The sequence below is a fragment of the Prinia subflava genome, chromosome 2 (genome assembly GCF_021018805.1).
Source record: "Prinia subflava isolate CZ2003 ecotype Zambia chromosome 2, Cam_Psub_1.2, whole genome shotgun sequence".
NCBI lineage: Eukaryota > Metazoa > Chordata > Aves > Passeriformes > Cisticolidae > Prinia > Prinia subflava.
The window spans coordinates 46449792-46464858 of record NC_086248.1 but is presented as its reverse complement, the minus strand read 5'-3'; the positions used below and the strand labels follow the sequence as shown (position 1 = coordinate 46464858).

Sequence of the window (15067 nt, the reverse complement as noted above, 5' to 3'; positions counted from 1 at the left end):
TTGTCTGCACTGCCATTTCTCAGCAATTGTCAGGAAGGAAAGAGATGGTGATGCCACTAATGATTTAAAGCGTGTGACTAGCAGCTATACACTGCCATTAAATAATACCAAAAAAAGAAAGTTCTTGGCTTGTAATGAGCATTTGGCTCCTCTTGCTTTTAGAGGAAGTGAGTAATCAAAGGGGAAAAACATTCCTGCTTAGAGTGACGCCCATTTCAAAGGCCGCACTGGGGGACTGTATTGCAGCCTGTCCCATGGCTGCTTCCGGCTGCTGCTGTTGCAACATCTTCCCCACACACAGTGTCAGGCACGGAGCTTGCTTCCTTCCACTGGTGGTGATTCTTGTCCAGCCCTGTAAGACAAGACTTAAAACTCCTGGTATCCTACAGGACAAAGAAAAACTTCCCATCGCCTCCAGGCAAAGGATTTCCCACGTAGTCCTGCTATCCATGCGCTGATACGGTTCACAGTTACGTGGAGTTTTGGCCGAGCACATGGGATTTTTGTGGAGAGTGCCAGTGCTCCACGGAGTCACTGGGTTAGAGTTGTTACTATTCTAAGCAGCAGCAGCTGATACAAATTTTAAATTTTCATAATAAAAAAATTGCAGAGTTGTTTTCCAGGCCACGTTTCTACTGCACACACTAGCAGCACTTGCAATAGAGCCACTCGAAGCACACATGAAACAATAAGGATCTTTCTGATGCCTTCCAGACGAGTCAGAGCTATTTTGGGAGCTCTAGTAGGGTTTGCAAACTCTCAGATCATTTTTGCCTCCTTAACACTTTGGAAGTAACTCCTTCCCGCCCTGCTTAAAATCAAGTGACGCTTCTTAGTTTGATTTCCTCAAAGGCAGGGGGTTCCCCCCCTCTCCAGGGGGAGAGCCCCCTTCCAGGCTCTCTCCGGTCCCTTTGCAGGGACTTGTTCACCAGCGGATCAGACGTGTTTTGTTTGTGCCTGACAGGCTGTAGCACCCAGGGCTTTGTTCTCGCTCTTTACCTGCCGCTCCCTGAGGCAGCCCAGGAGAGGACAGGAGGAAGGGCTCCTGGTTCTGGGCCAGCAGGTCCCGGGGATCCCGGACCCGCTCCCGCACAGGTGCCAGCGGCCCTGCGGGAAGCAGCGCGGCCAGGCCGGGAGGAAGGGCGAGGGGAAGGGGGGCTGCAGGCCCAGAGCCAGAGCGGTGTTCAGGGCTGCATTCCCGCCCCTCGCCCCCCGCTTCCCGGGGAGGGGTCCGCCTGCGGAGCCTGCCCCTCGGCGCTGCTGCTTGCCAGGCTTGTAATTGCATGTTCGTTCTCACAGCACAAAAAATGTGATTGCGCGCCCCTCCCACACGGCACTCATCACCGCCGGCCGGGGCTGACTCGCTTCCTGTCTCATGCTTGCTTCAGCGCTTCGGTTTTACTTTTGCTGCTTTCCCGTTCCAGCCCCAGAAGCAATTCAGTGCCACACTGCATTCCCTGGTTGCTAGCCCAAGAGGTCCCCGAGTTTTTGGGTCTCAGAGCTTGGAGTCCTCCGCTGGGTTTGGGTTTAAGGCACAAGAGGCAGCAGCTTTGTAGCATTTCCAGAAACAGGAGCATTATCAAGCTGGCAGTGGCTCTGGGGCATGAATTTCAGAGGTTTCTGCTTCATCAAGATTTAGATCTGAAAAGAAACCAAAGCTCTGAAGGGTTTTCGCCTGCCTCAGAAGAAACCATGCTGAGAATTGTATCTCAAGGTCACTCAATCATCCCAGCCCCCTCTGCTCCTTCTCATCACATGACCTGCTTATAGCCAGCACAGAATTAAAGCAGGGCCATGGATTGATTTTTCCCAAGGAAATCCTCCTGGGAGATAACCTGTGTGAATGGCCTGGCCAGAGGTCCCAGGAATGGGGCTGAGCCTCACAAAAAATCCTCACAGGCTCCGGGCTGGCTGCTCTAACCATAAATTGTATCAGCAGCTTTGGTTTCATGTGGTTACAAGCACTGCAGAAACCCAAAAAAGGCTTTCCCCGGGCTGTAAGGTTTGAAAAAAACAGGGACTGAGATAAAAGCTGCAGATTAGTACCTTTTTTGGGGCAAAGATAGGTTATCCTGACCTGATGGATGCAGTGTGCTGTTCGTGTTCGTGCGTGGGGTTGCTGATGTGCTGGTTTGTAATGAAACAGGTTCCAGCAACAAAAAGAGAGAAATCCCTCCCCACTGACACAAAATCTGCCTTCAGAGTAGGAGATGGGCTGCCTTGTCAGCTGGGGTAATTTGGCTTATCAGATTTATTAACATCCTTGTCAGTAATACACATTTTATCTGATGCTGTTTAATTTGTTTGCAGCACAGTCAGTTTGTTTAATAAGCTTCTGAGGCCTGGGCAGAGAGAGGTGATGGGTTTTTTAATCAGTGTGTTGGGAAGAGAGTAAGCACAGGAACTGTGTGTCTGTCAGGAACCACACACAGCATCTGGCCTGTGCTAACACTCCATGTAGCTACAGCACACAGGAGGCTTCAGGGCAGTGCTCAACACATTTGGGAATTTTTGTGCTTTCACAGCAGTGCACTGTCTCTGTCTCCAGTTCCAGGTGTTGAATGAGATGCAGCACCTTGGAGGGATCCCTGTTAGACCAACACACACACACCCATTCACACAAACTGTGTGTAATCTCCTTATGTTGTGGCAGTGCATGTGTTGTACCTGCAGGTGACCAGCCTGGTGTGTTCTCCCTGGTCTCTGCTCCCCCTTCACTGACAGCTCTGCCATACTGGACTGCAGGCTCTCTTGGACCATCTAGCCTCTAACATGTGTTGCAGGGCCAGAAAACCATGAGGCAGGGCTCTGCTAGCAAGCTCTGTGCCAACCTTGCATTTTTCTCCTCCCCATCTACCACTCCAAATCTGTCATCTGCACAAACTGCAGAACGTGGTTTTTTATATTAGTTCCTTTAGACAGAGAATCATCCACAGCTGGGGCAACACAGAGAAGTAATGGATAGCTGCCCTGTTATTGGAAAATCCTCAGCACAAACTATTCATCTCTCCAGCAGTGCTGATCACACCCCAGTGAGGATTGTACTGCTCTAGCTCTCAGGAAAAGGGATTTCCTGGAATTGATCCCCCTTCTCAGGGGCTTACCTTGCTTCTCATTTTCCTGGGGTTTGCCAACACACTGCATACTCATCTCCCAGTGACACACTGGCAGTAGGTTGGGGAAGACAAAACTACTGGGGGATTTGGCCAGAAAAGAGTCTGAAGAGATTTCCTTCCTCTAAAGATGAGTTGTAGGTGGTTGCTACCTTTGGATCTGAGTATGAAGCACAAGGGAATTCCAGCAGATTTGGCTAAGTTTCTCAGAAAAACACAGCTGATTAAAGGAAGTTGTTGAATAACATGTGTGCAACATGTGAACAATCAAACCCCCTTGCATGGCCATCTCACACAGCACCAGCAACGTGCAGGCTTCAGGCTCCCGGCCAGCCTGGAGCTGTTCCTTCGTTCAGCTGGCACGGGGTGTGTGTACAGTCTCAGCTGCACGTAGGAGAGAGCAGAGGGACATTGGCCCTCATGTCCAGGGCTGCCTGCACAGGCCCATCTAAAGGCATGCACTGCAGGCCAGGGCAACCTGAGCACCAGATAAAAGTTTGCAGTTTTTCCAGGGCTTGGCACGGGCTGTACAGCCCCAGGATCTCCTGGCAGCTGGAGCAGCCAGTTGCCAACCCCACGTGGCTGCTGGTGCTGCTGAAGCAGGGCCAGCTTCCAGGACTGAGGATCGAGTGATGGCAGCTTCTGCTGCAAAGGACTCACACATCATAGCCAAGGCAAAAAGAAAAGATGAAGTTCTGCAAATTTTGAGTCTTTTAAACTAAGATTGGTCACTTAAAGAAGTGTAAGTGAAGGAGATTGAGACTAAAGCTGAGCACCCCAGTTTTAGTTCCTGCCTACATATCAACCAATGGAAATACGTAAGAGGCAGACTTTTAAAAGTGAGCAGGCATCCAAAAGTCCTCCGGCACCTTTGCAAATCTAACCAGTGAAGCTTAGCTAGACTTAAGTTTCTGACTTCAGGCATTAGGTATCTAAAACTTTCTCTTGCATCTTTTTTATCCTGTAGCAGGACATTTTCAAGTCATTCAGCAGGACTAACTTGAGCAACTGCAGTACTCCCTAGGAAAAAAAATGTGTTTCTACTAGAATACTAGTCTCTCTTAGTACCATTTACGTGTAGAGCAGAAAAATTTTAGCACCTCAGAGTTTTACTAAGTAAGGAGATGAGAATAACCATGTTTACTTTTTACTCTAAGTCATGTCAGATTGGTATGTATGGCAGAAGATACAGGACATTGAGCCCTGCATGTGATGGTGGAACAGTGCCAGCAGGGAACTCTAAACAGTGCCATAAGTTCACTCCCTGAGAGTGATTTGTCCATGGTGTTACTCTTCCACACTCCTCTTGAAAGCAAAGGGAACTTTTATGAGAGGGTGATGTGAAGTCGAAGTCAGTTTGTTTCCAAATTCAAGAGTGTTTGTCACTAGGGATCAGCAATAAGCAATGCAACTCTTTTGCCTGTATGTTAATACAAGGCACCAGGGAAATGTCTGCATATTTTTTGTACATACTATGAGTTAATTATTACCACAAGACTTTTCTTTAAAGTTGTACTGAAAATATTTTCCCTAAGAAAAGAGTCAGTGATTGGAAAAGCAAATAAATCAGTGTTTAAAGGCTTGTTATCTTACTGTCCTTACTGCAACTGGCTCCTGCGAGCTCTGATGATGGATGAGCACATTAGAACTGCACGTATTTAAGGCACTACAGCCTTTTCAGTGCCAGGAGCTTAAAGTACACTGTCAAGTTATAAATCACAGGCCAAAGTTGTGCCTTGACATCAAGCACTCCAAGCAACTCGAATGGCAGTATTATTTCAAAGTCCGTGCGTGTTTCTAATGAAATACTGGTTTTGCTTTTAATCTTTGTTTTCACCATGTTTGTTTGTTTGCATTTTGCTCAGCATGAGCACGCAAACTGGGAGGTACATATCCAGTATATCTCAGTTCTGCTTGTACGTGCTAATTGTGTTTGATTTGCAAATATTTAAAACACTTTGGGAGAAATTATTTCTGTAATATTTTGCTTATTTGTTTCTAAAACTGGGTGGGGTTTTTTCATTTATAAAACTAGGAGATTTATCTTTTTCATTTATTGTAAAACTTCAAGCTTGAGTTAAAATGTCTTATTCTTCTCTTGGGATGTGGGACAATCTGACCCCTTCCATGCTTAGTCTGTCCTGATGCCCTACACGTTCTGCCTACCTGTCCTCTCTGACTGTACTCTGTGGAGCTGTTTGTTAACACTTCTCTGCAGCTCCTTCCACCTGCACGTGTGGCAGAACACAAGGGTCACCTGTGACCTGGTGCTTTGGTTCTATCTCTGTTGAGGTTAAGATTTGTGTATTCTCTCCTCAGGTGCGAAATTTCCCATTAAATGGACTGCGCCAGAAGCAGCACTGTATGGAAGGTTCACAATAAAGTCAGATGTGTGGTCTTTTGGGATCCTGCTGACAGAGCTGGTAACAAAAGGGAGAGTGCCATACCCAGGTAAGAAAAATGTCCTGCTTCACCTGGGAAAAGGAGTGGGAATGGGCCATAGGTTTAAGCTGGAATGTTTATTTATATTCACTGAGCTCCGAGGAGAATGGCTATAATGTGTAAGTTTTGTGTATGCTTGAAAACATTTCTGGCTCAAAGCTGCTTTGTGATGGTCATGATAAAAATGACAAGGGGGATAATTCAATGTATTCATTTCTACTGTTTTAATTGTGCTCAATTTAATTAATATAATTTCTAGGCAACTAATCAAAGCAGTGTAAAATTATTATATTCTGGAGCAAATAGCTCTCCATAGTATTGCATTTACTTTAAGATACCAACAGTTAAACTCCCACAGAGGCCTTACTCCGTTTATTCTGTCAGTCTGGTTCACTGCAAGATTTGATGACTGTCTGAATGTCTGGTACTATCAAATCTCTTTTTCATAAACTCTTGAATTTCAGTCCTTTCTTTTGAGATGGATGGAAAGGGAAGAAAACAGTTCTGTAATGTGCAGACCAGAGCTCATGGCAGGGTCACAGCAGGGCCAGATTCTCTGCATGGGGGAGCTGGAGGCCCCATGGCTCTTTGTTGAAACCCTGCCAAGTGTCCAATGGATTAAGATTTGTTGGAGGGGGTGATTGGATCTGCATTCAGATTCAGATCTACATTCAAAGCCCAAAGATTGTAGGCAGTCAGGTGACGAGGAAAGGGGTGAGGTGAAAGCCATGCATTACATGGAAAAGAATTTAATCCCTTTTTCTCATCAGCACAGGTATTAACAACAGGGGATGCCCTGCATTTCAAATGTATCTAGCTGCATTTTTAGTCTTTTTATTAAAAAAAAAAATCTAAATATTCAACAGTCTGGCTGTGTGCACTGCAGCTGATTTAATGAAAAGTGCCCTACAGCAGTTTCAATTTTCCAATCTGTGCTGTGATCAAGCAGACAGATCCATATATCAAACTGAGCAGGAGAAGCATCAAGGTGGAGTTCAGTTTATCCTGTATGTCTCACACTTCAGAAGACTGAACTCAGCAAAACTAATTTTCCAGACTTTTACTAGGAATTTCAAGTTCGCTAGCACTTAGCAACCAGTAGTTGATATTTGAGAAGAGAATATGGGGACTGGAAGGCATCTCATGATCAGCAGTGAACTTTGGCATGATTAACAGGGAGCAGCTTAGCAAAGGTGTGGCTGTGACAACTGAATGAGGTAGCAGAAAATATAATGGCATGTTTCTGTGGAATGGATGAGTCCCTCTGCCCAGCACTTCCCCATGTGAGGTGTTGCCTCCAGTCAGAGCAGCTGTGTCACCACCAGTCAGCACTAAAGCCTTCCTGCCATAAGGATTCCTGGTAGTGGTGTGAGAAAGCTGTGATTTTTGCAGGTTTATGAGGGTTTAAGCAGACATGGCATGCTGTGCAAAAGGTCAAAGACAGAAAAAGCATGTTTAAGCTTCAGTTGATGCGGTGTTGCTCCCAGAGGGTGGGCAATGTTCCTGACTGGGCTGCAGAAATTCTCTAGTCGCTGCCAGCAGAGTGGGTGCGTGGGGGCTGTCACCAGCCAAGACAGAGTTAAGGTGAAAATGCCATTCCATGCAAAAACAACAATTTAAAGCCCTATATTTACTCACAGGTCTGTAACTGAACACAGGATTGGCCATGGCTGCAGAGGATGTCTGCAGTTCATAAATGTTTCTTTCCCTCACCAAAGGAGGAGGAGTCCACAGGATATGCGTTTAAGTGCTTGCAATATATAACTTCTTGTAGGAGCCATGACAGTAATCTCTGGCATGGGCTGTGTCCTGAAATTCTGGACAGTTTTATTACGTGGCGGCTTGAGCACATCAAAGACAACCAGCAGGATCTCTCCTCTTTCAGCACTGTCCTACCCTTCATCCCTCCCTACATAAAGCCCTCACATGCCAAAAATCCTTCCAGCTCACTCTCCTCCACCTGCACTAGGAAGACACCAAGTAGCTGGAAGCAATTTTTTGTGTGTTATGTATCACTAAGTCAGCAATTTTCTGGACAGTCGTGTACTGCTTTGGTTACACCCTGCCCAGGCTCTATGCCAGGGCCATTCCTTCCCACCAGGACTCCCCTGTTGCTCATCTGGGAGGTCTTAACCATTCTCATGGTCACCATCGCTCCTCCCTGCCAGTTTTACGTAAGGGCAGCCTTGATCTTACATTTGAATGTCCAAAGTCTTTACAGATTTCAGTCCAGTCTTGTCTCCCAGACCCTAAATGGGAAAGCTTTTATAGGCTGAGGCAGCAGTGGAGGGGAATTGGGGTCTTTTCAGAAGGATCTGTCTTTGCAAGTGGATTGAAAAGAGAGCTTGGACTTCCCAAGGTGACAAAGGCCTCCTGAGCTCCACAGAAAAGAATCTATTTTCCCCTGACATAGAAAGGACCATCTATCTCCTGCTTCATGCTGGGAAGAGGAAGGACCCTGTGAAGGACAAAGTTTCATGAACACCTATCCCTGTCTGAGATAGAGAGAGGGTTCAGATACACCCACAGGGCTTTTCTTGTCATTATGACATGGCTTGCATGAGGAGGAAAAATGGGATTTTTGTCATCCTGAGAAGCAAGACTCAGCCCTCTTCACCCAAGTAGACAACTGATATGTGAGAGAGTGCAGTCTGTTGGCACTGACAGCACTTTGGTACCCAAGATATGACACTGAAAAGCCTTTGTGTCAGCCTTGAAACAAAGAGGGTCTTGGAGCTGTCTGTCTGCTGTAAATATCCAGTTTGTAAAATAGTTGTGGGCACGTTGTCTTGATGTTCCTGCTTACAGCTTGCAGCAGACTGGGCAAGTGGAGAGAAGTCCTCAGACAAAGGGATTGCTCGCTTGCTTGACAAGCTCTTAGTGCCTGGAGAGATGATTTACAGCACGCGTCCCAGTTCTGGGGTGGTACCCATGCCTGCAGGACACCATACCTCGTGCCTTCCCATGTCTGGAAACCAGGCATTGTTTTAAGCTTGTGTAGAAGGAGGGAGAGGCACAGTGAGTAGGACAGAGGAGGTAGACAGGCAGTTTACAGGAGGGAAACAGACTGGGTGGAACAGAGCTTGGCATTCTTTGTCCTACAGATTTCAACCAGTTCCTGTCCTCATGCCCCATTTTGGAAGAGAGGCTGGTGCAGTGATATGAGCAGTAAAGATTTTGCTGATGGACATAAAGAGCAGTCTAGAGTTCATAATAAAGCCTTGCCCCAAACCCTATAGCTCCCACAAGCAAGATCAACTTTTTGGAAGGTGTCTTCATGTTCGTACTTCAGCCAAGCCTGTTTTTTGTCACTGATCATAATGGGCCACTATGATAACTAATTTATGCCTTTTTTAATGCTTTCCTATCCTTTTCACAAGGCAACAGATTAAAATAAGCAACTTTCACAGTTTTTCACACAGCGGTTCTATTGCCACTGTTGTGATGGAGAAATGAAAAATAGATAGGACCAGAGGAGGAGCCAAGCTTAAGAAACAGTCTGCTTAGACATTTTTCAGTGTCAGTTTCTTTTCTCCTTGACAAATGCCCTTCCCTAGCAGTAATTGCAGGATTTGTGGGGTTTTAACATGCTGTCTTTGGGACAGGCAAAAAAAGCAGCCACACCAAACACACACCTCTGACCTTGCCCGTTCTGCTTTCTGCTGCAGTTGTCACATCAAGAGCATTTTCATTTTAACTCTAGTGTGACAGCCACTGTAATGCTACTCCCATTGCTGCCTCTGGCCAGGCAGGTCTTTGAGTCTGGGCTCCAAGCAGCCCTGCAGCCTTTGGGAAGCTGTATTCAGCCTGCTGATCCCTGGGGGAAGCTGGGCCACGAGTGCCAGAGAGCATGTGGTACCCAAGCCTGGGGCCAAGTACATAACAGTGAGCCAGCAGAGGTAAGTAGGTGTAACATCATCATGGATGGTAAATAAGAGGTTAAGAAATATGTGTGCTTACCACATAGCATAGATAAGGGTCAGGTGGGTTTATTTGTAAGCAAGGAAACTGCTCACAATTGCTGTAGCTCAAGGTTGCATGTATTCATCTGTTATACCAAGCAAATAATAACTTAATTTAAAAAACAAAACCAAAGCAAAAAACAGATATTGATAGTTTAGCTTTGAGGATGAGGAGATGTTGGGGGTTTTCAGGCTTTAATTTCTAAATGAAGTGGCATGACTTCCAGAGTTTTAAAATTTGTTCTTCCTTTTCCACAGAAATAACTTGGTTTGCATTGTACTCAGTAAAAACAGCATTCAGAGGTTGTCTTCCCTTAGGAGCAGCTTTGCTGTTCCCTTCCATGCACTGTATGTGTTTGATCACTGGTCTGGAAGGAGCATCATTCTCAGTCTGTGTATTGGGTTTGCATGGCCAAGCTATCATCGTGGGGGTGGGTGCCTGAGAAGAGGCTGTGACCTTGTGGGAGGCCTGTGGAGAGAGAAGCCCTTGCTGGAGCAGCCTGTGCCTGAAGGACCATGGAAGAGAAGCCCGTGCTGCAGCAGTTTGGGGAGGACTGTTGCCCATGGGATGCAGAAGTTCTTGGAGAACTGTCCCCCATGCAGGGACCCCATGCTGGAGCATGGAGTCCAGCAGAAGGACTCCTCTCCCTGAGCTGCAAGAGAAACAACCAGGGATGAGCTGACCAAAACACCCATTCTCTGTCTCCCCACACCACTGGGGGAGGAGCTAGAGCTGGGAAGGAGGGAGGGGTGTGGATAAGATCTTTAACATCTTTGCCTCTCGTTATCCTGCTCTGATTTTGTTGGCAATAAATTCAACTGATCTCTCTAGTTCTAGCCTGGTTTGCCCGTGATACTATTTGGCAAGTGATCTATCCCAGTCCTTAACTCATGAACCCTTTGTTATATTTTCCCTTCCCTGTCCAGCTGTGGAGTAAGGAGAGGGAGGCTTTGGTGGGTGCTTGGCATCCAGTCAGGGTCAACCCACTACAGTCTAAGAGAAGAAAGCAATAATCAAGTAGCCTAAAACAATCGCTCTCCTCACTAGACTTCACGTGTCCCAAAATAATCTGTATAGCTCATTAGTTTGGATGCAGGGACACTCCCTAGTTACAGTAATGTTTCCTGTCTTCTGGAAGAGCAGCATTGCCCAGAGCCATGCTATTTGCACATCTGCTGGGCTCCATCTAATCAAGCTCCTAAGAGCACACCAAACTACCTTCCAGTGTTTTCTTTAGCCACAACTGGAAACTCTGCATCCTTTTTTTGTGTCACAGTAATTCTGAAAGCAACTCCTAAAGTCACTGTAGCTTAAAGTTCCTACAACTTTTCTAGGAAAAGCCAAGCAGTATTGCATTTCTGTCCCCAGTCTATATGGGCAGTAGATTTTTATTGTACTGAGCATTAGAGTGGCCATATCCTGTGGCATCCTGAGATTATTGAAGGTTTCACTAATAAAGCTGGATGGTGGGAGGTTATTTGATTTTTGATCTTCTCAGGGAATAAAAAGCTAATGGAAAAGCCATCTTTTGGGAACTAGATGTTTTCTTCTTGCCCAAATTGTAATTCTTGAAACATCGTGAGCACAAGCTGATTTTTCATAGAATTCTACAATGATAGAATAGTCTGGGTTGGAAGGGACCTCTTAAAGGTCATCTGGTCCAATCCTACAATAAGCAGGGACATCTCAGGTTACTCAGAGCCCTGTCCAGACTGAACCTGAATGTTCCCACGGATGGGACATCCATGACCACTCTGGGCAACCTGCTCCATTGTTTTACCACCCTCATTGTAAAAACCTTTTTATTTCTTATACCTAATCCAAATTTAGTCTCTGTCAGTGTAAAACCATTACCCCATCCCAACAGGCCCTGCTAACAGGCCCCCTTCAAGTACTGAAAGGCCACAATGATGTTTCCCCAGAGCTTTCTCCAGTCTCCAGGCTGAACAATCCAAATTTCCTCAGCCATTTCTCATTTCAGGGCCCTTCTCTGGACCCACTCCCTCAGGTCCCTGTCCTTCCTGTGCTGGGACCCCAGAGCTGGATGCAGCCCTGCAGGTGGGGTCTCAGCAGAGCAGAGGGGCAGAATCCCCTCCCTGGCCCTGCTGCCCACGCTGCTCTGGATGCAGCCCAGGACACGTTTGGCTGTCTGGGCTGGGAGTGCCCATGGCTGGGTCATGTCCAGCCACTCATTCATCAGCACCCCCAAGTCCTTTTGGGAGGACTGCTCTGATCTGTTCATCCCCCAGCCCAGACTGGTACCAGATGTTGCCCCAGCCCAGGTGGAATAGCTGTACCCAACAAAAGAATATTGCTGAGTATTTTATTTCACAGATTTAAGGATTTTAGGATAAACTTTTAACGGGTCTGGAAGCATACTGCAAGCAGAATGTCATTTATTATTTATTAAGAATTGAAACTCTTGGGTATTCATTAGGAGAGAGGAGTTGTACAGACTGCTCAGATATTCTCTCTGTGGTGTTAGACGTGCAGATATGACAGAATTCTGCTATCAAAAGAGAAACACAAACTTGCAGGATAAGATAAGTAAGTCTATAGAATAGGTTTGTAAACATAAATAGGCTGTTTAAGAGGTAAAATGTATACCTGAAGCACTGTTATTTTTGTAAGTCTGAGTAGTAATCCAATTGATCTACAAATAAAAGTCTTTGAAATTTTGTTTTTAAATTAGCAGTTCATGTCAAAACTAACAGAATTTCTTTGGCAAATCCTAGGTGCTTCAGCCCTTGCTGGATGTATGAACTCCAGTGAGGAGCATGAGGATTACTTGCTTTAGTTTCATAACTGGGGTTTACTGTGAGGGAAGGGAAAGGAGAAAAGAAAAGAAGGACATTTTCCTGGATTAAACTGTGATGAAAAAACCTGGCTTGACTCACTTTCCAGGGACAAAAAAATGACTGTGATTTCAGACAGCAATGTCTCTTTCATGTTCTCTTTTCTACCTTTTTGTTAAACAAAGGGAGGTGAAGAGCTGTTTATGTTTTTCCTCCCCCTTCTGTCTCCTCAGGGTTTTTCTTCCAGCACACAGTTCGTTATCAAGTTTCAGAGTGTGCTTTGCAGCTCTGAGTAAAGCACTGGATAAAAATACCAAACATTTGATATCTTAGAACAACAAATCAGTTGGGAAGGAGCTTTTCTGCTGCTGTTGCTTCCATCCATGTTGTATTTAAGGATGTACTGCCAAAATAAAAGCAAGGAATGCAGTTTGTTAGTGGCTATGTATATACGAACAGATGAGTAACCGGTAACAGTTATTTTCATGGTCTTTAATATGTAAGGGAAGCGAAGCACAGCAGAAGTTCTCGCTCCAAAACAAGAGGTAATTCAGCTGATTCAAAGACAAGGATATGAAAAAAGGTGCAGATTTTTGTTCAAAACACAAATTCATAAAACTAATCTTGAGAACATAGCGTGAACAAAATGTTCATGGTTTTTGCTTGTAGTATCTTGAAAACAGCAAGGCCAAAATGTTTGGGTTGATGCTGCCTTGGGTTTGTGTCTAACAGACCAGTAATGTTGCTTTGTGGTCCAATGAAGAAGTAAAATACCTTTGGAAATGTTCTTGCTGGATAGTGAGGAACACCCAAATGTTTGTTCAGTGTGTTCTGGTTTGGTGTGAGCCTCCGTGACCTAACATCAGTTTAAAGTCAATAATGTAAGAGAACCTTAACTCTATGCAGAATCTGATGTCTGCAGAGGCTTGTTATTATTCTGTTTTCATCATTTTGAAGACCTAACCATGGTCCACTTTAGGAGCCATTCAAAGTGTTTGCTTCTAGTTATATGCATCTAACACCAAAAATATTGTGGGTGGATGCAGCTGATAAATGAAACACAGGAAACCAGTGCTGAAGTGTTGGTCTGCAGGTTAGGGAATACTGTAAATCAACAATCTCACCTTTCTTTTTGCAATTATCCCTGCAAAAGGGAGCATTGAGGAGAGGCCTGTAAGAGCATGAGACAGTTGTCTGGAGAGGTTCCTTCATGCACAACAGGCAGCAAAAAAGCTTCTCCTTTCTCCTTCCCCTTACCTTGCAGTAAAACCTGTATGTGAAACTAAACCAAGTATTCCTCATGTTTGAAAATGGGAGGTGCTGCAGTAAACTAAGCCAGAGCCATGCTGTGACCACAACAAGGATAACTGAGAGCCTAAATAGAAACAAAAGAAATTAGTGGGGAGACCATGCCAGGAGTGCTTACAGTGACGGGATAGGAATATGATCCTTGCCCAGACACTCCAAATAGATATCAGTAGGAGGAAATTGCCCTGACAAGATAAAAGGGAAAGGGATTTTGTAATCCTAACATGAGATGAGACTCTAGGTGTGGATGGTCGGGAAAGGCTGAGTTTTGCAGATGTTTCTTTCTAAGCATCCTTAATAATAAAAAACAGCCAGCACACGAGGATGCAGACTAAAGACCAAATCCAAGGTTACAGCCAAGTTACCAGCCTAAATGCTATGTAGTGTAAGGATTTTATTCCCTGTCGTGGCTTAACCCCAGCCAGTAACTAAATACCACACAGACACTTGCTCACTCCCACTGCCCACCCCCCAGCCCCCCAAAGGTGAGATGGGAAGGAGAATCAGAAAAAAGGTAAAACCTTTTCTTCTTATCTTGACAGGGTAGTATCTTCCTGCTGATATCCAAGAGGTTGAGATAATAACAGTCTAATAACTGAAATAAAGTAAAATATAATAATCATTTTATTGCAAATGAAAAAGAGAGGCATATAAGCCAAGAAAAACAGATTGTGCACAATACATTTTCTCCCAGCTTCTTGTGCACCTCCTCCCTGGGAGAGCATGAGAAACTGAAAAGTCCTTGACTTAGGATAAACTCTACTTATCAACAACTAAAACATCAGTGTTACTGACATTATTCTCATACTAAATCCAAAATACAGCATTGTACCAGCTAATAGGAAGAAAGTTAACTCTATCCCAGACAAAACCAGACCGTTCTACACGTCAAAGTGTAGAGTGGATAAATGAATCTGTATTGAAGAAGATGATTGAATTATTCCTCACAAATAAGTTTACAAAAAAGGTGATTCTGGATTGGATTCTGGAGGTGGTACAAGCAATCTCTTCAAAAAGACACCCTGCAAGAAGAAAGTGGAAGATTCCCAGGGAAGGATAGTGTCATGGAAGCCAGGAAGAGGATAAGCTGACAGAAAGTGCAACATTGAAGTGCTGGTTTCTAGATTCAGTCACGGAGAAACTAAAGTGTCCCCACTGGTTGTCCTGCAGAGCTGCTTGACGGGACCTGCTAAGTCAGGAGAATGAATTCTGCAGATATTTTTCAGCAGGGGACTGGGGCAGGGCAAGCACAAAGTTTGCAGTCAGCATGCAGCCTTCCTCTGAAACACCTCTGCATGCCTGTGGTGCCAGTCTTACCCCTGCTACTGTTAAAAAGCGTACTGGGAGAGAGATGTAAACTAAAGCTGAGGGTGATTTGCAGTTAATGTTTGGTGAAAAGCACTTCAATAGAGGAGTCAAGGGGTTACATAGAAAAGTAAAAGTAGC

The 15067-nt window shown here is 45.1% G+C and overlaps 1 protein-coding gene across 5 annotated transcripts in view; it reads left to right on the top strand.

Moving 5' to 3' along the window:
* FYN (FYN proto-oncogene, Src family tyrosine kinase) overlaps positions 1-15067 on the top strand; it is a 139499-nt gene that overhangs the window by 120601 nt on the left and 3831 nt on the right. For all 5 annotated transcript variants that reach the window (XM_063389828.1, XM_063389830.1, XM_063389829.1 and 2 more), the window contains one exon: positions 5433-5564. In XM_063389828.1, coding sequence (XP_063245898.1) covers positions 5433-5564 — 132 coding nt within the window. The remainder of the gene's footprint in view (positions 1-5432; positions 5565-15067) is intronic.